General features: G+C 35.1%; 1 protein-coding gene and 3 long non-coding RNA genes across 7 annotated transcripts; 3 read left to right on the top strand and 1 right to left on the bottom strand.

Moving 5' to 3' along the window:
• Positions 1-140: 140 nt before the first annotated feature.
• Positions 141-23956, bottom strand: LOC117242340. 4 transcript variants are annotated; one of them, XM_033508907.1, is made up of 3 exons: positions 8813-9001; positions 1056-1574; positions 141-626 (listed from the first exon to the last, which is right to left on the bottom strand). In XM_033508907.1, exons 2-3 carry the CDS (start codon positions 1519-1521, stop codon positions 436-438), a joined length of 657 nt encoding a protein of 218 aa, XP_033364798.1. In that variant the 5' UTR covers positions 1522-1574; positions 8813-9001; the 3' UTR covers positions 141-435. The 4 variants fall into 4 exon arrangements, with proteins under 4 accessions (XP_033364798.1, XP_033364799.1, XP_033364797.1 ...); XM_033508908.1 differs by lacking the exon at positions 8813-9001 and adding an exon at positions 8319-8341; XM_033508906.1 differs by lacking the exon at positions 8813-9001 and adding an exon at positions 23771-23956 and having other exon boundaries at positions 142-626.
• LOC117242344 lies at positions 14282-16938 on the top strand. The gene is made up of 3 exons (XR_004495229.1): positions 14282-14692; positions 15010-15860; positions 15960-16938. It is a non-coding gene; the product is annotated as an uncharacterized LOC117242344 (long non-coding RNA).
• On the top strand, positions 16944-19732 carry LOC117242343. Its single transcript, XR_004495228.1, has 3 exons — positions 16944-17475; positions 17680-18348; positions 18406-19732. It is a non-coding gene; the product is annotated as an uncharacterized LOC117242343 (long non-coding RNA).
• Positions 21948-23689, top strand: LOC117242345. The gene is made up of 2 exons (XR_004495230.1): positions 21948-23379; positions 23470-23689. It is a non-coding gene; the product is annotated as an uncharacterized LOC117242345 (long non-coding RNA).

The raw sequence follows: 23956 nt of genomic DNA, 5'->3' as shown, positions 1-23956 counted from the left end.
TTAGATTTTTTTTAGATTGTTGGTCCTGTGTTCTTGCAGTTAGACCTGGGTCTTTTCGCATAATGATTTGTCAACCATTATTATTATTATAGTTTATTTAATTTTTAAATTATAATTCTACGATTTTGTAATTGTAGTGATTTGTAATTTGTAAAATTTAGTATTATAGTTATGCAAGAGAATTTATTAATATTAATACCTTGATGTGTAAAATTTGACTAATAATATTGGCTCACTTGTGCAAAGCGGCTTCGGAAATTTCTCGAGATCCAGTAAAAAAAAAAAAATTGGGGAAGTGTGCTCACACGAGACAACTTGGTTTCTTCTCTCGTATATATATCACAGTTGCAAGCTCTGCTCGAATAACTAAGTTGGTATAGTTACAGAAATGGAAATTAAGTTGGTAGTGATCGATTCAACGTTCGTTCGGGGAATTTACCGCTTGTTACGGCTCTTCATGGTGAAACGTCTCCAAAAGTTGCCACTTTTCTTTGATGGCGTTGCAACTGGTGTATCATAGGGGTAACTAGATTCGTCATCCGTATCTTGTGCATTGGGAGTTTCTCTAGTGGGGGAGCCACCATGTCCAGAATCTCTGTCTCCGTCACCAGAGTTCTTTTCCAGACCTGAAGTACAAATGAATTACCATTCGTTATTCTTTTCTATTTTTCAAGAACTTATTTTTCCATAAATAATCTCCTTGAAATATAACTCTAAGAATTAATACACACATCAATAGTAGGCTCTCAATCAGTCAAGTAGTATGCTATCAGTTAGTCAACTAATAAATGAACACACTTGATAAATATTAACACCGAATTACAGGATAATAATTCAACAATATTAAATTTAATACAATTTGCAGAATTATAAATTTGATGGTATTAGATACCCTTAATGATAACCTCAAAAATACATATGTCTGGAATTGTATATGCTTACAAATAATAAAACTTCAGTCCAATTGGCAAACTTTCATCAAAACATCTCAATTAACATATTTATGTATTTTTTAGGCTAATCCTAGAAAATAAATAGTTTTAAAAAAATCCTACCACCTCCAGCACGGAGCATGTCTAGGAACGTGTTCTCCGCGTTGCCACGTGTGCGTCCCTGTTTCTGCGATGGTGTCCCAAAACTCAGGCTCTGAATATTGATTTCCGCCTTGAGCTGTTCTGGCGGTATATCGTCTACCCGGAACTCGTTCGGGTCCTCGACGAATGCCTGTTGCAGGTCGCGCATGATTTTCTTGCGGATGGTTTTTTTCATAGATAGGTGTCTCTCCAGGTGTTTTACATCGCTTTCCGTTAAAGTTTTGCTGTTATCACGACGACGCGACTTCTTCTTCTTACTGTTCTTAGGACTCTCTTCTTCACCAGAAGTTGAACCAACAGATACGGCACTGTCGTGTCCTGGTGCCTTCTCTTCAGCTTGGAGACGCGTGTTCTCCCATTTATTACCGAATCCAAAGATGTCTCGGAGATGGGGAATGTTCCTGTCTACTGTTTGCTGCCTTGCCATTATTTTTGTTGCTTGAAGTTTGGGAATGTTTCAACAGTTGTTTAATTATTAATCTGAAAAAAGATTTTTGATATTTAAAGGATTATAATCACTTGCTTATACATTTGTCACTAGCTTATAGCTTTGTGTAATAGCTGCAATAGCTGAGAGATAACGCTATACAGAACGGTAAATAAATAAATGATCAAATATTTGAGCTAAGCAGTAATGACACCTAATATTTTCAATGTATATAATTATTTCTTACAAGAAGTATTCGACTCCCATACTAAAAATTCACAAATATTTTTCTCCAAATAGAGAAATTGTTTATATTCTTGTATTTAAAAATCTTCTGCTCAGTGTTGAAAATACACTACAGTATAGTAATTAGAAAGCTGCATATTTGTATGAAATGATCATTATTACATTGGTCATTTACGCGGCTTGGTTTGAAAATGAAATAGAATATAACCAGTGTCTAAAACTAAAATTATACGTAAAATGGCCAATCGTAGTATCGTAATCTGTCACCGATAATAATTAAACGTACGGCGCAAGCGGTTTTCCAGGCGCCGTTAAATTGCACGGTTTATCAAGGAAGCTGCTGCTTTGAAGGAGCTTTAACACACGACATATTCCCGTTACCGTAAATACAGATCGTATATAATGCATTCACCATGCACACATTTCCTTTTTCATAGTGGACGGATACACGGACTTTAAATCGCCGGTGAAGAAATCCGAGTAGCCCAACCGGATTCTCGACAACTGTTCGAGAGATGAAAAGGGAAAAACTGATTTACCGACGATCAGCAAATACCCGTTAGACTATAATGTTCGCCTATATATGTTACTTTTTGTCCATCTTTTTCCCTTTGCAGCTGTAAATGGCTATGGTAATTGAATTTTATTGAACTTCCGCAGAATGAGAATAACCAAAGTAGAAAATTCCAAAATAGGAAGTATTTAGAATATAAAAACCGAAGAAGGGAAAGATTCAAAATTGGCAAAATCCAAAATCGAAGAATCCGAAATGGGAATATTCGGAATAGAAAAATGTAAAAAGAAAAGATCAAAAATAGAAAGGTGAAAAGTGAGTAAATCCAACTCTTTATTTTCTAACTATGATGAAAATTCCCCAGATTTACTTTCTTACAGTAGATTACCTAACTTTACCCCCTTAAATTAAATTAGTCATAAATAAGTAATAAATTTTGAGTAAGTAACAAAATAATGAATTAATAGTATCTCTATACTGAATTCGCCTCTAAAGCCACCGACAGAATGCACAAATGGCAAATGTGGTCGAACGCAGTCAAACACCCACGTTTGCATATTAGAATGCAACCGTAAACGCGTGCACACTTCGTGGGTCGTGATGGAAAAAGAACTTACTAGGTATAAATAAAGTGATTTCTCACGGCGCAGATGGAAAGTGCGCTAAGGGAAACGTGGGCGAGATTTCACGTTATCGATTCTGAAATCGGACCGCGCGGGCCCACGCTGAATCGCGTAATAGCCCGCCTGTCTTTTATTGACGAACAATAACCGGCTAGCTTTTTATTAATGCTCCAATAACGACTGCTTAGTCCACTTCTGTTCCTAGATCTTCGCTCCGCTAGAACCGTAATCTGGTTTCGCGTGCTTTGTTTTACCCGATCCCTTTGCATTCAAATGTCTGATGTTTCTAGCACGATGTTTGTATATGTATATACACGTTTTAGAATTTTGCCATGGTACAGCAGTCGTGTGGATAGATAGGATCCTTTGTTCTGGTTCTGCAGTTTGATGCAACGTTAATGCATCAGACAATTAGGAAATCCCGAACATTAATTTATGTAAATACAGTGAATTATAAGTAAATTTTTAAATATGCAATCTGTCCTGCATTTTCTTATTTTTATCTAAATTTTGAAGAAGATATTCATTGATTTAAAAAAATACTTAACTCTTTGAATTAAAATATTGCAGTGGAGACTTCAGTTAGTATCCCAGAATTTTTTCGAATTATTTGAGAGTACATAATAAAACATCCTAGAACAGTACATGGGATCTAAATGAATTTAGATAGGAAAGTAATCCTAACCTATATTCGAAGTATGGAATCGTTGCTATTCCTAAAAAACTATTTGAACAGGTTAATTTAATTTCAATATTAACAATATTTGCATTGTTTTTGTTGGAGTATAGGACGTTGAGTTCAAACAACGAGTGATTTAAGAATACGAATCGAGCGATTACGAAAGAGTTATTCGCACAGGCTTTAAGTATGCATGCTGTGTGCACGCACGTGGTTCTCCAGGATACCGGTCCGAGAGTCGTGAACTGTTACGCGGCCCGCAATCAACATTAACACGCTCCCCATTACGTAGGATGATATTTATCCGAGGCAAGACACTCGGTGTCGAACAATGACTGCAGCTAGCCATTTAACATTAGAACGAAAATGAATCACAGTTAATTTTTTATTATCAAAGTGATAAAATATTAGAAATTAAACCACGTTTTCTTTTTCAGCATCTAAATGTATCAAAGACACATAACTATCAAAATGAAGAGGAATAAATGAAATTTTTCATTTTCTGGAGAATAATTTATGAACTTTACTGAGTTAAGCAAAACAAGAATTCTTGTTAAATAGTGTAAAATCTGTTGCAACGTTTCTAGATTTTTGGACTTCACTGACAATAGCAAATAAAGTAGGAAATAAAAAAAGTAATATATCAAAAACTGTTTTAGCAATTCTGGATTTTTGTATATTAATATGCCACATTAAGTAAAAAATAAAAGAAGTAGTGTACCAAAATCTGTCAGCAGTTCTACTTTTGAAATTAAATTACAGATTCCATTGAGCATACCAAGCTAAATAAAGAGTAAAATAGAAAAGAAAATAATGTATCTAAATTTGTTCCAGCACTTTTAGACTTGTGGAAACTAATCTACAGACTCCACTGAAGATACCAAGTTGAATACAAAGTATGAAAGAGCAAATAGTATATCAGAAGCTGTCACAGTAAGGTATCATGATATGAAGGCACTTTAGGTTAGGAAATAAATTGAAAAGCTTGATTAAAAGCTTCTATAACGAAGGTGTAGCCTAGGCTCGGGTTAGGAAGAGCGATTTCCATAGCTTTTGCAACGGATCAACAATATATATATCTCAGTCGGCCGGTGGCGAGCTGGTTGCCAGGCAGCGAGTTTCGTCCAGGTAAACCGCTCCTCTCGTTTCCTCTTTCACCCGCTTGTGCCTCGTTCCCGATACAAACGCCATATTACCAGTCTATCGACGTTTGATATCGGTCGACCGGGCTCAGCGGTGCGCAAACTCCCTTGATACGGCACAAAACAAGTTCCAGAAACAGAAACTCTGGTAGAAGAATGTCCAGATGTTGCTCATTTCATCAAGAACTTGTTCTTTTATATGTATTACATAACCTATTTTGGGGAATTGCACTTTGGGGAATAAATTTATGATAATTTGGAGAAATATCTTTTCAAGGATTTCGTAAAAGAATATTATTAACTGTAAAAGATATATTACATAACTGAAATTATTATCTTTCTGGTAACATGGAAGATTATTATATAGTATAGCAAACATCTATATAGCATAGAACTGGAAAAAGAATTCTATGGCAAATAATCTACATTATAGAGAAAAATATCGCTATATATGTGAGGCATAAAACTTCTTCAAATTCTTTTCAATTTCTACTTTTTTCTCCAGAAAAGATTTCAAGGTCACAGCTGAGCTAGCTTTTCATATAGTACACATAAATCTTTCAGTAATATTTATGGTCTGTGTAGCATAATCTAGTTGTTATCTAATAATTCAGTGCAAAAATTTCATTTTCAAATTTCTTCTTTTTTTTTTAGAAACCGGAGAAGGGAAAAACATTTACTGTTGCGTAAACCGAATATTCTGACGTGTACATTAAATAACTGTTATGAAACATCGCACTATGGACAAAGAAAATTTCTTCCTAGTAGATTACTTGCGCGAGTTTTTATGGATCAAATGCAAAGATCGAGTTCATTACATTGCAAATCCTCTTTAATTTCAGTGCATTACGAATTTTTTGCATTAGGCCCTGCCTTCCAAATACAAATCTAATAGCCTAATATCTAATGATTAGGTTGGTATCATTAGATTTAAAGTAAGAATAATCTGTTGTCATTTCATATTTTTGTTATAATTTTTTTATAAATCATATATTAACCTATTCATATATAACATTTTTTCTTCTTTTCAGTTATAGAATATGCCATCTTTATTTTGAGTAAAAACCTGAGACACCCTATATGTGGGAAATATGTTGCTGCAGTTGTGTTCAGTGAATTCTGTGTTACAAAATAAGCGTTGATTCCGGTTCGATCGCTGTTACAAGATTAATAAGCACGCTCGTAAATTATCGTCGGGCACGATACAAGTTGCGCACCACTGATTTAATGGATGACTCTCCCGACCTGGTGTGGTAATCACAGTAAAAAATCTTTCGTTCGAACGAGCTTGGATCCTTGGTAATTTTGTCGTCAACAACACTCCGTGCTCCTCTGCCCTTTAATTATATATTACCAAGAGATCTCGAAAAATCCACGCGAAAAACGTGGCTGTCGTGAAAAACTATGACGCTGCTTGGTTCAACGACATTGTAGCTGAATACGATGGTTGAATAGCGTGGAATAATTGGGCGAGATTCATTATTTGTATGGAAATGGTACAGTTAGATAATAGACGGATGTTTATGCAAATTTGTGTTATTATGAATATGATTCAAAAAATGGAATCCATAGAGCAATTATTTATTCACTAAATATTATTACAAGTGCTATGAGAACTGCAGAAGATAAACCTATTTTTTTAAGTCTTCAACATGTTATGTACCGATTTAATCTTTGTACAAATCCTCATAAAAAATGAAAACAATTGAGATTGTAGTGAGAGTTGTTATCCAAATTTTTGGAAATCTTTTTACGGGAGAAAAACATGATGAGACACATTTTGATTCCTTTTTACAGGCGAGCTCTGTTGCAATTCGTTTTATATGTCGAGCATTGGATTTTTCAAATCTAATACGTCATTAATTAACGCTATCAAAATGAAGCAAACTTTGAAATTAACCTAAGCTCTTGATGATCTATGAACTATGGATATAACACGTAAACATCTATAGTATAATAATAAAAAATAGTAAAAAGAATTCAAAAATTTTTTATATGACTATATAATTAAATGGTTATGCAATAGTTACGGAATAATTTTGATAACAATCAGACATGATCTGATAATCATAATTTGCAATTTTCATTAAAATTCGGAGTGAGCTATGGAACGATATCAAGGGAAGAAAACTCGTAAAACTTGTTAACGGCGGTAATTAAAGTGGTTGGTGAAGAAGTCTGACACTATTACATGAACGGGATAATAATTGCTTCATAATGATATTTCTGATGAAGATAATGTTTCACGGATAGTTGTTGCCACCTGTACTTTTGGAATTTTTTTCCTTCTTTTCCATATTTTTGTGAGTAATAAGTTTGCCTCATCATGCGCTGTATGATTTCCAGGCCAGCCGCTATTTGGCACGTTTTCAATATTTTTTTCCAGTCATGCTTGCTTAACTTTTTGTGTATCATTACTCTTCTTTCCCTCTAAAAATTTATTTCATGCGTGATTGTACGTGCACATGACCATGTTAAGTAATATATACACGAGCAGAATTTTTATAGTGGACCTTATACAAAGAACTTTCCTCGCCGAGTTTCTTACGTGATCACAAAAATTCCTTAAAAACTGTATCTTCATAAAAGCCAAGTAGAATCTGACCCAATATATTTTACAAACTATCACAGTGAACAAATATGGGAAACAAGTCTCATAAGATAAAATTGAATGAAGTAATATCAATTACGTTTCAGGCCTAACTAATGATTACACTAAAGACTTTTATGCACTCATATGACATTTAAAAGTGTAAAAGCGTAAAAGATACAATTATGTGCAAAATTGGTGGTGAAAAAATTCTCTGTTTAAGTTTTACTCTTTTTAGTTGTCTTGCAGTTTATTGATAATGATCGAAAGTAACTTGGATCTATTTTCAGGGGAAGTTCTTTATTCTGAAGCAAGAGGACCAAGTGGAAAGGCAGAGACTGTCTATTAGTGTACGAAATAATGCCACAATGTACCGTAAGCCTTGGTTGAGCCTTCACGCATGGTGGATCGAAGCTGACAGGACAGGAGGAACAGGCAATAGCACACGATCGATTCGTGGCTCGTTACAGAGAGCCTGGTCGAAAGTTCGAACGAGGCCCGTACATTAATATTTCCGTTATTGCGCGCACGAGCACCGAGGTTATGCCTTTCACACAGCCCAGTAATAATACGGAAAGTGATCGTTCCTCTCCCAGTCGGCTGATCGATCACGATGCGGATTTTAACGAGCCTTCATCCGATTAACGCCCCACTGATCACGCAAACCTGACTTCAGCCTACTTTATTAACTTTTTTATGATGCTACATTAAGCAGAAGATCGCACTTAGTGTTAATAGAAATTTAATGGATTATAGAAGGACACACATGTAATTTTAATTGCTAAATGGAATATGTTTTTAGCGTATAGGATGAGAATAATTAAGGAAAAAACAAGTATAAGCAGTTTGAAACAGGTTAGAGGATTAGTAAAGTAGAATTATGGATGTTGGACAGATAGCGTATGTTGGAAAAACCCAAGTGATTAATTAATGATTGGTTTAAATGGTACTTGTGTCGGGATAGTAATAGAGCAATTAGTAGTAGAATAATTATCATTCGAACATGGGATTCTGAGGTCTCTGTGGTTTCATAACACTGCTAGATCCATTCAATCTTGGACTTCCTTTCGAAGAAGTTGTTGATCGACTCTTAATACGGCACAGATAACTACTGCACTCTGTTCATAGAATTCTTGCACTGAGACGTCTTCCACTTGTCAATGTTGTAAACACAAACTCACAAGAAGAGACATCTTTTCAAGTATTTGACCTGTCGCAATTCAAGCTTTAAAATGAGATAGCTAAATGTACTAAATTTTAATCAGCTTGAACAACAAAACTATAAATTAGTTAAATTAATTATCAAGACAAGGATCATAAAGAATCAAAACAAGCCATAAATCTCAATTCGGAATAGCATTCAGCTTCCAATTTTACAATCAAACCATAACAATAACAGCAATAATTCAAGAACTAACGAAAAAAGATCCTCAAGCGTCGAACCACTCATGAATCTCGACTCAGAATTGTGTTTGACTTTTAAGGTCGCAATCAAACCTTGACAGTTCAGTTCCATAGATCACTGGTAGATCCTTAATCCAAAATGGTCACATGTACACCACTGTTTATTCATTTTCACATAAATATGTTGATGAAGAAACTGTGAAGAAGCGAATGAACTGAGAGGAGAATAACGTTTGACCGCGTTGTAGAATATCCGTGCAAGTCTGTGGCCGCGGCACGACTAAACGTCGATTCAGGACTTTCACTTTGAGATCCAGCCGGCCCTCTGTCCCTTCTCGAGCCGATTATTCGTAGCACACCCACGCTCTCCAACTCTGAATCACGATCGAATTGTTTTTACGTGGATAATACCGTTCCCTGGCTGGACAGAGTGGTTCTCTGTTGATACAGAGACGGATTTTCCTTAGGTTTATTCAGGAACTAAAAGTTAACGTAGTTATCCGGGTTTAGAGGATAAATGATAGTCTGAAGAATGTTGTTTGCAGGAGATTGCTATTGCGAAGAAGATAATTGGGATAATTAGAAAATTCTTGGCTACGATTCATATATGTAGGTGTACAAAGAAGTTGGAAGAAATATTGATTGTAAAAGTATCTGAACATATTAGCTATTTAGTATAATTCATCTAAAATTATGGAGAGTGTATATCAGGATATTTTATGAAAAATAAGAGTGATGGTCCAGTAGTTTGAAAGTAAAATAAATTATACTTCTTAACAGTTAGATACTTTAGGTAATTGTATATATAGTCCCTCTATGTCTTCTTTTTAAAAATGGTTGAATGAGATAGTAAAATTTAGAGTTCCTAGATATCTGCATAGGAGGAAGAATTAAATGGTTTGATGGAGAGTCGTTAATTAAAATTTATGATGCTAAAGTATAGTTTGAACCTCACTGTGTGGTAGGTTGGCTACAAGAACAAAGGAAGATTTTAGAAAAGAGTTTGTTATCAAAGAAGCTTCCCAGAAAATAAATAGTAACTGTAAGTAACTAACAGTAACTATAAGTAATGAATATCAATGAATTAATAAAAGTAAAGATACTGGTAAGATAATAAGGATTAGTAAGAATTTCTTGAATAATAATAAAAATTTAATAATTAGAAAATCCTAAAAGTTTTGTTAATATATTTCATAAAAATTCAAGATTAATAATTTTATGAATATTTACTTTAGATTTGAAAGAAGTACAAATATAGGAACATACCAAAGGAAGTCGATGAACAAAGGACACGAACAGAAAAGTGAATGAACTTCGCGTGTCAACAACACCAGAAACCGCTCAAAGTTTGCTATCATAGTTCGTTGAACGAGGAACGGCCGAGGAAGACGAAAAGAAGTCAGCGCTTACGTAAACGCGCTTTCGTTTGTTTTTCAAATATGCACCGACTCGATCCTGATTCAGCACGGAAGAGCATGTGGCTTCTACCAGTTCACTGCGATCCGTCTCGCTGATATAATCAACCAGTAGAAACTCGACTTTTCACTCGAAGAAAGCAATATAATAATTATTACCTAAATTCTAAAGTTTCGATAATCACTCGACCAAAGAAAGTTTTGGAAGATCGATCAAATTTTACGATTTTGGAACACGAAAATGCGACTCTTTCACAAAAAGTCTGAAAATTTGAGAATTGAAAAATATGGAGAATTAGACGTTCTCTAATCTAGAATGTGTGAAGATTTAAAGATTTGGAACTTCGAAATTGTGATAATTTGATAATTTCAATGATTGGTAACAGAGATTTGAAAATATGAAAATTAGAAGGATTGAAATTTTGAAAACTTGAACACTTGATAATTTAGAAATTAAAGAATTTGAAAGTGCGAACAATGAAAAATCTTAAAATTTCTAAACGAAAGCGTGGATATTAATTCCAGAATTAATATTTTGAATTTCGTTAAAAAAGATATTATTTGAATATTGATATCGAAGTTAACGCATCGGTTAACAAGGACGAAGCGTTTACTTTTGAACATCGATGAATGAAAATTAATACTCCATGGTAAAGGCGGCAACAGAAACGTAATCGTGGCGGGTTATATCGAGTCCCAGCTGTTCACCTCCGCCAAGCATAATCCATTCCCTGACTTTCCTCGTTCTACAGTTACTCCAGGGTGAAAGGTGAACCATCTCCCTTCCCCTCGAACCCGTACTGACAGGAGGATCCGCGACTATACTTGTCAGAACCGATTACAACATCGTGGCTCTCCCTGTTTTCTACCACGTTCTTCGAGAATGAATCCTTGAAAAAGCTGATTCACTAGACCACAGGAGGGTTGCTGTTTTATACTCAATAAAATCCTACTAATTATAGTGTGACATGGTTCGGAGTTACTCTGATCTGTTATTTATAAAGAAATAGTTATATATTTTTAGTTTTTAACACTAGAGCTACCGATAATTAAAACGAAGTTAGTTAAGAAGATAGTTAAACTATTTCTACCAAAAAACAGTCAAAATGACTGGTTTTTAAAAAATACGTAGTAATAAAATATTCTTATATTTATTGATTTATTACTATCTTATAAAAGGAATTCCATATTACGCAGTACATTTTTGGTATTACTAATCCATCTGGGACTATGATCTGGAATTTTTTAATTTGCAAATTTTCAAATTATGAAATCTGTTTCCTTGAAGCTTGTCAGTATTTCCACGTGTCATGCTTACACAGCGTCACCTGCATCACCCGCCTTCGGGAGCGATCAGGCTGTGACGTCAATGTAGCGTTATCAGCAGTCAGTGCATCAATCAATGGATCAAAATCTTAAATTTCTAAATTACTAACCGTCCAAAGTTTTTAATTTCTTAATTACCAAGCAATTGGGAGTTTCATAATTATTAATCTGTCAAACATCTAAATTGCCAATTATGAATTTTCATAAATATAAATTGTAAAAGAAATTAAGCTGAGTATTGGAAGAAGAATAACTGATGCTCCAAGGATAGTACAGTGATCGTCATTATCCGAAAACGAGCAAATTTCGTCAGCAAATATCGTAGAATAAGGCCAAGGAAAATAAGAGATCGACGAACAAAGAAATCACTCGCTTACTGGAATCATATCTAATCTTAATCATTATTCTATTCGCATATTCCTGTTTATTATTTTCCCGTGCCCTCGCTGCCAGTCACCAACACGAAAGTGACATCATATTCTGTTCACGAACCAGTTCTCATTGACTTTAATACCAGCTCTCTATGGTGGAGGTCTGGAAGATGGTCGTCAGGTGCGGTCATAACCTCGCAATGGGTTCGTAGACACGTGTACTAGTCTTTTGAATTCTGACATAAGTTCTAAATAAAAAATTGCAGAGGCGTTTATATTTCCGTTGAAAACTTGACGTTAATAGGGTTAAAAAGGAGAAAAACTCGGTCGAACACGTGAGAAACAATGGATCCTTCGTTTTGTTTGGAAGTTGCGAGGCTGTTTGTGTGCAGTGCACGCTACACCGAGCAGAAAGTTCAGTCTCCATTACATAAGAGAATAGCCGGTCCTCTTTATCTTTTTCCTCTCTCGAGTCCATCGTCGACGTTGAATCACCATAGGCGTCTAGACGAACTTAATTAAACCCAGACACATAACACACTCTATAGATTTTTGCCACAGATAATAATGTATCAACATCAAGTTCATGTTAATTTAAATCAACGATACGATAATATTCCAGCATTGATTTTCTGATGAAGCTTATAAATGAAGATTCAAACTCTACGGGCAAACGAATTTTAATTTATATAACCTAAACTTTGAAAGCAGATCCTCCTAAATCTCTTTATCCATAAATTAATAATAAATTAAATAATATTAATTCAAAATTAATAAACAAATCTTGATTTACGTAACTTGAACTTTAAAGAAATGGATCTTCTTAAGTATCATATACGCCAATCTCTATAGGCAAAGATTTTGCAAGTCTGGAAAGCCAAACATCAGCTTTCCAAAGCAAAGTTCATGCAGGGGCATCTATGAAACCCCGGAAGGGTTGGCAAACCAGTTTTGTGACAACGGTGCAGCGTTTATCGATTATCTTCTTAACCTACGTGTTTCACAGGTTGTCTGTCTTGTATAATTGCTATCGATGCTCGCACCATCTAACCATCTTTTCGGTTATTTCTATCATTGATATATGTATGTAAATACGTTCTCACGTTTCTTTTTGGAGGTTAGATAACATTGGAGAGTTGGAGGCAACATGCGGGCGTTATAATATCCCATCGAGAAAGCAGCCACCCACAAAAGAAAATCTGCCGTGTAATAAAAGGTAACGGTGCCTGGAAATAATAGAGTACCATATATCAACAGAAGGCGCCTGTATACTTTGTAATTTCACGTTACACGCAGTCGTACGTTTTTCTCCGCTATATTTCATTTTCTTTATCCTTCGTTTTCTTTCCTTGACAATTTTTTTATAATTTTGTTTTTAAAATAGATTTTATAGTTTATAAATCTATGCAATAATTAACTATCAGTTATTAATTACTGATTGTCTATAATTTACATACTTTTTGTAAAATGATTTTACCAATCAAGTAGTTTTATAATAATTTTCTAATCATTTTCATTAATGATATATGAATATAAGCAATGAAAGAAGATAAGCGATGTTGCAATAATTTTTTAATGTCAAATGTGAGTATATTTTTTAAATAATTTTACTGTCGCCGTAAACGTTGTTGTAATAATTTTGTAATGATTTCGTTAGAGTTGTATAGTTGTTGTATAAAAAATTATTTTTATATTTAGGATTCATAGTTAGTCGAATGTCTGATTGCAATTTTGTTAGAATGAGTAACGAAGTAATGGAAAACAAAGATGTCACTACTTCCGGAAGGTAGTTTCGTGACAACTTCCTGCTCATCGCGATGTTGCTCAAGAAACGTCGGAAATAAGGTTGGAAAATCGTGTTCCTGCCATCCAAGCATCGACCAATGAAGTTTTTTCTGATGCAACAATCATTGCGACATGATCATCAACGAAGATAACTATAAAATACGTGTGGGAGCGTTTCCATTATTATAATATTTTTCCTTGATTTTTTGTTGTATAAACTTTCCACTGTGCCTTTTCAATAATTACTTGTTAAACTCTGCTAAACAGTGTTGTAAGACAGGTACATAGATATCAGAAAAGAATTAACTTGGGCCCTTATTCAATACGAAACAAAGAATTATATTGTCGCGGATTTCTTTCAACAATTATTTAATTGGAATATTTTTTATTTCGTTATCCTTGTTGCATTACTGTCATTAAATTTTGTGATAGAAATGCAATTAAAGTAAGATTAATATAATATAATATAATATAAATTACGAGAAATATGATTCAAACAATATACGTGAACTTTTGCCTCATATTTTCAATTATATAAACTTTAATTTTTCAGTGAATTATTATTGACTTAATTATATTAAAATCAATAACAGCACTTTTTTCTTTTTAATGCTTTTTACAAAAATGTAGATGGTTACAAATTTGGGGCTCCTCTATTTATAATATTTATATATCTTTCTGTTTTATTTATGTAGAGCCAATAATAGATTTGCAAATAATTGCATTAACAGCAAAAGTAACGCATTATTCATGAAATAAGGAGGGCCGTAATAAGCCCCGGAGAGAAACTCTCCATTCATGATGCATGCTCTTTTCCAAAGCCAACGATTTAATGCTGGCGTCCTCGATTTGACGGGAAAGAACAATACTGCGAAGAAAAATGTGTATTTGCAATACACACTCTTAAAAGATATGATACTGGTGAGGCGAAGCAACGATCCACAACCTGGTTGCTAATTAATTAAACACTCTAACGTCACTAGTCTTATAGAACAATAAGAAAATAAGAGGTGATCGAATCTGCAATATTTACACAAACTAATATATTTAACGAAAGAAGACTACTTTGTTTAAAGGTAAAAATTATTGTTAAAACAATTCAGATACAATTCCTTAAAGTAAAAAGATAGAATGTATAATAATTTCCTTCCAATTATTTCTTAATGAAAAATTTATTCGTTAATGAAATTTAAATGTAAAATTTTATTTGTAAATAATTATAAGAATAATTGTTATACTTACTATAAATTCTATTACTATTGTAAATTTTTTTTATTATTTTTCATAATAATTATAAAAATAGAATTTATGATAGATTCTGCAAAATACTTAGTTTCATCGAATAATAATTCGATAAATTCCAAGAATTATATGTTTCTATCTTTTTTTTCAGCTAGTAAGGAAAAGCAGCGCCACAATTTTTTTTTTAATAAACAAAACTACAAGAAATATTGTTAATTGGAGATTAATTGAAGATCAGAGAGCTTCTGAAACGCGGCAGTACCTTTGGAAAGATGTCCGACAAAAATCCACGGAGATCGTTAAGTTACCTTACAGGCCGATTCAAGGACAGACAAGTATCATCAGGATTGCGAGTCATCCTGCTTGTTCTTTATACTCTTTTTTTTCTCCTTTTTCCTTGTACTCCGGCGTCCTTCCGTGCCGGGCGCTCTTCTTTGCTCGATACTCGTTTAAAACTCGTTTTTAAAACCATACACGAAAGTTTATTAATTTCATTTATACCGACTTATAATTGCAGATTAGAATCTATATTATTAGATCCTGATTCGATTAGATTTTCTTATGGTAAATCAAAGTTTTAAATATTCTTCTAATCTTCTTATAGGTTTGGAAATTTGCAGAAATTAGGTTAAGATTAAAAATAATTGATGTAATTATTGATGTAAAAGTTCTTTATCCTTATGAAGATTAATTAAATTCTGTGTAATTTATTGTGTCAGTTTAATTGCGTTTAATGAAAGTTTAATGCCAGGAGAGGAATTTCTCTGCTAGGCTCTACATCTGAGAATCCCCATTTATAGGAACTCTTCTATAGTCTTCCATATATAGACATAACCTTTTTTCAGAAAGGAAGAAAAATTATGGAAGATTTTGTTTCAAATGTTGGGGTGTTTCTAAGAAATAATGTCTTTTTATGCCACAAAATATGCGAAATATCTTTTCTTAATTCTATATATAATTTCTGTAGAACAGCATAGAGATTTCATTGGATTATATTAATTAGTATAGCTACAAAATTATAAAAAGAAATTTACATAACCTATAATCTAATAATTCACTAATCATTATAATACTGTCAATTAATAAATTATTGTGCAACAGGTGGAGAATGTGAAAAGAATGGTGAGAAATACAGTAATTTATAGTTTGGAAAGTGAATGACGCGATAATTCAACTCCTGTGAAGAGGTAGAAGAATGAAGTTGAAAAAGTCAGGCACAAACTTCTTGATGAAGGAAGTTGTTTGCGGTCGAATGAATCGGACCTTGGCAAGAGAAGTCCAGACGGTGCGGTGCTGGAAACAGCTCAAAGGAGTCCGCGGCACGTCGACAAGACGTCCCCTTTGTGGGATACCGTTCGACCACCGAGCAAGTAACGAGATTTCAGTTCGTGGAACTCGCCATAACGACCCCGCCTCTCGCTTGTCCAGAAATTCATTCACTAATTCTCCTCTTACCTTCTGCTGTCACAACATTGATCTGTTTCTTGATTAAATATCACCAACGAGTCTTTGTAGTAGACAAAAAGTATATTATAATGAAAGATGATCAGTAGCTGAGAGGTTAGAATCCTATACCTAGGGGAAGATACATCTTCACGCATTTGTGAAGTAATATGTAATAAGAAGTTACACCGTAAATTGTATAGAATTAAGTGTACGTTCATCACATTGCTAAAATGGGACGTGAAAAAGCATTTAGAAGAGGGCAGAACGTATTGTTTCAGTGAGAAGAGGTTAGGAGGTTGTTTACTCGAACTGTTACACCGAGTTCGATCCCCCAATTGTTTGGTGGAGAGCGTGTATCGATCGAATAGTTCGAGGAGTCAAGCGCTCGCACGTGTCCGCATCTTTTTCTTTCTTTGCAGACATTGGATACTGTATACGCTGGATGCTGCGCGAAACCGTTATGCAACCTGCAGCGTATAAGTGGTCTTTGCTCGTCCAGATTCCCGTTGCCCTGTCTCCGCATCGTTTTCATCATTACAAAATAGCTATGGAAAATTATAACCTACTCATCCAAAACTACAAGTTCTCCTCTTATTAATTATTAATTACGAATTTACCTTAATTAGGAATAAGTTATAAGAATTAATTTAAAAAAATAGAAGAAATGAAAAATTGACTAGGTTATATATTTTCAGGATGGATAAAAACAGTATAGCATTGGAAATAAACAACGTTGTGCAATCATTCTTGACGACTGGATCGACTACGACAAAACCACATTTTACTGCTTGTTTAGCCTTCGCATTTTTCAATACCAGTTCTTTGTACCCACGTAATTGAAATATATATGTATGTAGTTGCAATTTAATTTCAGATTGGGAAGTTTCATTTCCACTTCTCCAATGTCATTTAGCTGTTACAGCTATACAAAACCATGGTTATTCACATCACGAAGACATCTCCCTGTTTCCCTTGTTCTATAACGTTTTGAAGCAATCGTATAGCTCACTTCAGAAGCGACGTTCATTGTTTTCTCTGTATTATGCTTCACTGTCTCAACGCGTTTTCAATTCTTCCATACAATTCAAACTCAATATATGTACTTTTTTCAAATGTACTACTTAAAACAATGATCCATCCACTATTGAACTCGAAAACGCCATCTACATCAGTAAGTATTCGTTTGAATTACTTCTTTGTATGAGGCTACATATATTTAATAACTTTGTCAAACTATCTAGGAAACGAATTTTAAAATTTTGTAGATTAAAAATTGAAAATTTTGAAATTTTGGAAATTCGACGGTTGTCGAATAAAATATCTCTCTAACTTTACTTGTACTTTGTACCATTTTTTAATTTAAGGTTATATACAGGTACATTGTAAAGCGGATAATGTCACGAGGTATTTAAGGCGACAGGCTCCCACGAGTTACCGTCGGCGTCATCGACCACCATGATCCCGTGTTTAGTCTCTGGCTCCATTTCCTTCTCCCTTTCGGCCACTTTCCTTCTTGTCTCTCCTCGCCCCCAGCCACTCCCTTATTCGCTTTCAAGTTCTCTTCTCTTCTTTTGTTTCTCTCCCCCTTTTCTTCTCGCTGCACTTGTATTTTTTCTTCTCTGTTGCATTGTTTTAGTGTTGAATATTTAATCGTTTAATCTCTCTTAATTTCTACTTCAAATATTTTAGATATTTCTTTATATTCTAGTCTCGAATCGCAGTGTAATAATTATTATGGAAGTCACAGCAATAAGTCTTAACAAGCAATATTTTTTAAAAAAGATTAGCTCTAAAAAAATGTCTGTTCACCATATTTTTCGTTCTTTGAACAAATGTTTCTTGCTCTACCAATTTCTTCCTACTCCTCTAATCTATTTATGACCGATTTCAATTCATCCTCTCTCTTCATCTTTAACCTCCAATATATCTTCCTCCTTGTGGAATCGTGTTCCCCATGAAAGAAGAAGAATGGAAAGCTGTGACGCGATTTACGACCCTGTTTACAGCTTCCGGAAGAAGCATATCGACCTCACGCACGCACTAGGTAAGATTAGTTACCCTAACCGCTAAAAAAAGCGCGTAACATCGGTGATCCTTCCAGACGACGAAAAATGGACGCAAATTGGGGTCAGGAGGAGTGGCATCACATGTCCAAGGTGTGCATCAGGTAACCATGAGCGCGTTTATCGTCCTTTAAAAGAGATTCGAGCGTCGTGTGGACACTAGCAGAGATGAAGTCAACTGAGAGAGGAGTTTCCTCACCCAAGGTGATCCGGTATAAAAGCGAGAGGCCATCAAGAGCGAGAAGACCACCTGACGAATCCTCACGCATAAAAAGAAACAGGATAAAAAAAGTCAAACTTTATTGATCAGAAAAAGACAGTTAGCATTGGATCACGACCATATTTAATATCATACAAAGTTCCCCTGGATCATCATACATGATATTCCAATAATCATGGACACCTTATATAATAAATACATAAATGAATAAAAATCTGTGACTAGAAGAAAAAAACACAAGAAACACCATTTGGTTTGATTTTCGAGGTTATGATGGACAGAAAAATGTAATTAGCGAAGAAGACGCGCAGATTCTTTGATGAAGCGCTTTTTTAATTAAGGTTCGAGTGCGTCATCGCTTCCAGATGATTTAACGAACATTTTTTTGGCCAAACAGAGCTGATGTTCTAGGTTGTTCACCCCGATGGCCACTAAATTAATTCTGGCGATGACATTATCCGCACCCCCGCGTCCCTAGCCGTTGAAGCGGTGCCAGTGACTCATTGTCAATGACTTTCCATCAATTTCCGCCTCGTTTCGTTTACCATGGGGAAGCCACAGAATCGCGAGTCATGGTTTTATTATCAAGCATCAGTTTAATTCCTGTTCCTCCTTAACAAAGGTTCTCCTTTTTTGTTTACAGTGAATCTAACTTTACTTTAGGGATTCCAATTCTCAAATTAATTGTTTTTAGAGTAATTATAGAAGGATTAAATAGAAGTATTAGTAATAATAATAGAATTAGTCCAGAGAAATGATTGTTAAGTGAGTAACCAAGTTTAAAAAGGCCTCGTTTTCTATCAATACGAAACTGGAGACCAAAATAAGTTAGGCCTTGAGGGCTTGACTATACATAGCCTGGTATATACCTCATGTACAGGGTCAAGTCAAAGCGGCGTTGTCTTGGAGGCGACTTTACGATGCAAATACACGTCGCCGCGATTTGTACAATTTTCTCTTGTTTGGCTAGGGAGCCGGACGCTGGCGCCGTGACGCTGCATTCGTTTCTGGCACGAAAATAGTCAGCAGTCGACGGAGAAGGATAAAGGCGGCTCAGTCGAATGAAAGACTAGCCTGAAGGCGACAGACGGACAAAACAACAAGTTAAGGGGAGAAAATCGAAGTAAACGCTTCGTCAAACCGAGTTCTCGCTGCCCTTTCCTCCTTTTACCAGCCATATTCTAAAAATAGTTCCGCCATGTGAGCAGGGAAAGTGCGTCCTTGGGTCTTCGGAGAACAAAGATTGCAATTGGCCAATCTGAAGGAAACCTAATCGAAGTATTAGATTATTATCGATTCTAACTTCATTTCAATTTTTTAAAGACGATACATTGAAATTTCAAGTTACAATATTTGGGAAAATATATTTCTTATGAAATCTAGGCAGTAGGCAATTAGATATTTAATCTTAAATTTTTTCAAATATAAGCATAGTGTCAAATGGAGTCAGAAAGTAGCGATTTTCTAATTTAGTAATTGCCTGTTAAAGAAACTCACTGGCTTGTTGTATTACCACACGATGGTAATTGGAGATTACGTGGACGTTGCATGAAATTTCACGGGGAAAAACATAATTCGGCCTAAATGGATCAAAGTATAACAGAAAGAACCGTGTAATTACAACGCTGCGCGAAAATGTGTGTACAGAGGCGAGGATAGCCGGTTATCCTGGAGGCAGTCAGTGGAACAAAGAGAAACTACCGGACACATAGAGCGTCTTGGGCAACCGGCTTGGTGATTTCGTAACTCCCCGCGCCGCCGCAAACTGTATCACATGAGAGAAGTTTGATCCCCGATACAACATACAACGTTTGCTGGAATTATGGCGTATAATTAGAGAACAAAAGAGAGACAGGTATAACTTAAAGTATAGTAGGTTACGAGTAAATGAAGATCTTAGGATAGGATTTTTGCTCATTTTTTATTTGAATGTCACTTTATGATTGAAGAGATTGAATGCTGGAAATACGGTATATAATTAGAGAATAAAATAGGGACACTTATAACGTGAAATGAAGCACAGGGTATTGAATATAAAGAAGCGATTCTTCAGAATTTTCAATGAGTAATGGCGGCAAGATTGATTGACTCTGTCAAATGAACTATTGAATGGCGCTTTTTTTCTAAAGAATCCTCGTTGTTTACAGTGACGCATCGAAAAAACTGCGTTAATTGATCGAAAACATCTCGATGAACGGAGGAGAAATCGTCAAGAGTCGAATGGATGGAACGAAATCATTGTAGCACTGCGGAATCGATTCTTTGCTTGTTGGGCAATCGACAATCTGCAACCTGGAACAATTGTTTCCACTCTCGTTCCGCGTTCAATCGATTAAAAAAAGGTAATTTCCATCAAATTGTAATTATGCAGTTATATGATTTGTAGTTATTACATAATACATGCAATGTAGTTATTGTAAAAATATTATAATTCCTATACAATCTGCTAAGAATTCTAAATTTGGAAATTTGAAAATCTTACAGTTTGAGAATTGGAAAAAGATAATTTGAGCGCTTAAAAATTGCAGAATCTTAAACTTGGAGAATTTTTAATTTGGAAATTACAGAACTGTGAATTTTAAATGTGGAAATTTCAGAAATGGGAAATCTTTAATTTGGAATTCTGAAAGTTCGAAATCCGGGGAACTAACAATATAAAAGACCAGATTTAATGACGCCTACAAGTTTTCCATTTTATCAATGACGACCAGCGTTGTCAATTAGTTCGAATTTGTACACACATAGGATCGATTATAACTGACGACAATCACCATGAATAATTATAACCTGAAACAAGGGTCGTACACTGAAGTTCATGGAGGATCGATCAGAAGTTCTTAATGGGGTGCGGGTCAATAAACAGCCAGATGTGTTTAATGCCATGCAAAAGACGTCCATTATTGATTACCATTAACAAAGATGGCGCGTGGTAATTAAACTCGCCCTCGGGACGCGTGGATCAACACTCTGAATTACCTACAACCCGTGAAGTGACATTCACCATGAGAGCCTTGCGTGTCACATTATCACAGGATTATTGGATTCTCGTTCAAGTGTAAAACTGGTAACAAAAATAACTAAAGATAATTTAGAATGAAAAACACAGAGGTGTTATTAAAGGTCAATTACAAGGACTGAAAGTTATGGTTAACCTAAAATTAATGTTCACATTGACCTGATCAGTGGCCTTTAAGTTGTTTAAAACGTTTCTTCCGGAAGAAAAGCGTAACGTGAGACAGATGGTCCATTTGACCTTTGTTCATCTTCTCCCTTCAAGATAAGTTAGGTTAACTCTGGAAGTATAGCAAGTTAGATACATCAAATTGTATAGAGCGGAACATCTTTGAATTTCAAGCTTCCTCCAAAGTAAATTAGCCCATAACAATGGCTGGAAGTCGACGGAGCGTGTGTGCACTCTTCCAGGTCAAAGTTCACGCTCGGTTGAACTCCAAACATAAAGAAAACGAGGATATCTGCATCTCCAACATTATATGCTATAAATGTTCCCAAAAGACATAATCGGGATAAGAATTAATATTGTCAAAATTATTTTAGTTTCACTATCCAATTTTATCCTAACCAAAAAGTTCATGATTATCTATGAGAAACAAAATATGATAAAAAATGACTGATCTATAAAAATTACGAGGTTCAGACACGTCTCTGCTATTTCACGGTTCATTTTACATCCAATCCACGTCCAAATATCCAAACCTCAAAAAGACTAAAATAAGAAACAAAGAACCATCGAAAGTAATTGGCCAGTCAAAAGTACAAAAATCAGACACGTTTTTGGCATTTCACGGTCCCGTTGTTCGACTCGTATTAATTACCATTGCCATAAATTACCATGTTATGCGAAGAGACGAAAAGAAGTTTCTTGCTTTGTCGGCCCAGCATCATTAGGGTCGGCTCCCCACTTGATCTGTTCCCCTCCTAGAATTCCTGTTCTATTTCACACGAGTGACACGTAGCACGGAGAAAGACGCATTAGGGTCGAACGGAAACGGATATTAGAAAACGTCGGATTCGAGACTGTTTTTCCGCGACATCGTGATGACGACAACATCGAGATCTGACGAATAGACGTCGATGAAACGGCGACATCATCGAAGACGACCTCGATTCCATCAAGGATAAGGTCTCTAGAGGGAGATCCCGGGAGAGCTCCCCGATTACTTTCGCCATTCTAAACGCGCTCGAATTTCTAAGATATTCCAGCGTACATATTGCGTTCGACGCGATCGACGCTGCGGAGAAATTCGTGGGAACACGCTTGCCACGAGCTGCGATTTCGCGGCTTCTCCACGGGTTTCAAGAGCTACTGAGGTTTGCGTTTTATTATTTCTTGCTATGGCTAAGGTTTTCCTTGGGTATTTTGTATCAGAAATAAAGAAGACTGTTATTTTAAATTTCAGAAGTTGAAAGATACGAAAATTGGAAAATTTTATATTTGGAATCTCAAAAATTTGATGGCTTGAAGATTGCAAAATGTTTAATTGAGAATTTTGATATCTTGACGCATTGAAAATTCTGTAAAATTCTAAACTTAAAATTTTGATCATTTTGTTGCTTTAGAATTTGGAAACTTGACGCTTTAAAAAAATGAAGAAATAAAAGTTTGACACTATGAAAATTGGAAAATTAAGACGTCGGACTTTTGCAAAAATCAAAAATTCGTTACTCCATATACGAGCATTTTGGCAGAGAGACCAATGAAGTGAAGAGCGCATTAATCGATCCGATATTCCTGAACTATAATTACTCGGGTAGTAAGGTTAATTAGCCGCAGGTCAGTTTACTTGCAGAAACCGGTCTACGGTTGCACAATTTCAATTGATCCATTGAACCTTGACACAGTATATGTGGTTTTGCTTTCCAGGTGTAGCAAGGTGCATGTATATTTAATAAGATAAGAATTGTGGCGCGCCGCTTGTTCCAGACGCTTGCTGATGTCATCTATTCAAATATCCGCGTGTTACAAACAACTAAATATATACTCTCAAAACAGTGAGAACATTTTACCAAAATCATACTAAATTTCTTCAAACCTTATAAACTCCAGTAATTTCTCTCTATTTTATTGCAGTTAAAAAAGAACAGAAGTACCCAAAAAGAAGGAGTCAAAGAGTCAACAATACTCAATAACCAAAAACAACACAAAGAAATCTTAAAAGACTCACCGTAGATGACATCCAACTTCAATCACCAAATTCTTCTAAAGTATGATTTATTTTATTTTGAAATATTTTTCAGTCACTGTCAAAAATTATAAGGTTTCGAATATGTTTTGCTCAAGAGAAGCCACCAACACAAAATCCGTGATCACGAGCGTGCAGAGGCTCGCTCGGGACTGAAGAATACAGGAT

This window comes from Bombus vosnesenskii, unplaced genomic scaffold (assembly GCF_011952255.1).
Source record: "Bombus vosnesenskii isolate JDL3184/JDL3185 unplaced genomic scaffold, Bvos_JDL3184-5_v1.1 scf7180000016274, whole genome shotgun sequence".
Classification (NCBI taxonomy): Eukaryota; Metazoa; Arthropoda; class Insecta; order Hymenoptera; family Apidae; genus Bombus; species Bombus vosnesenskii.
This window is presented reverse-complemented; position numbering and strand designations above follow the sequence as displayed.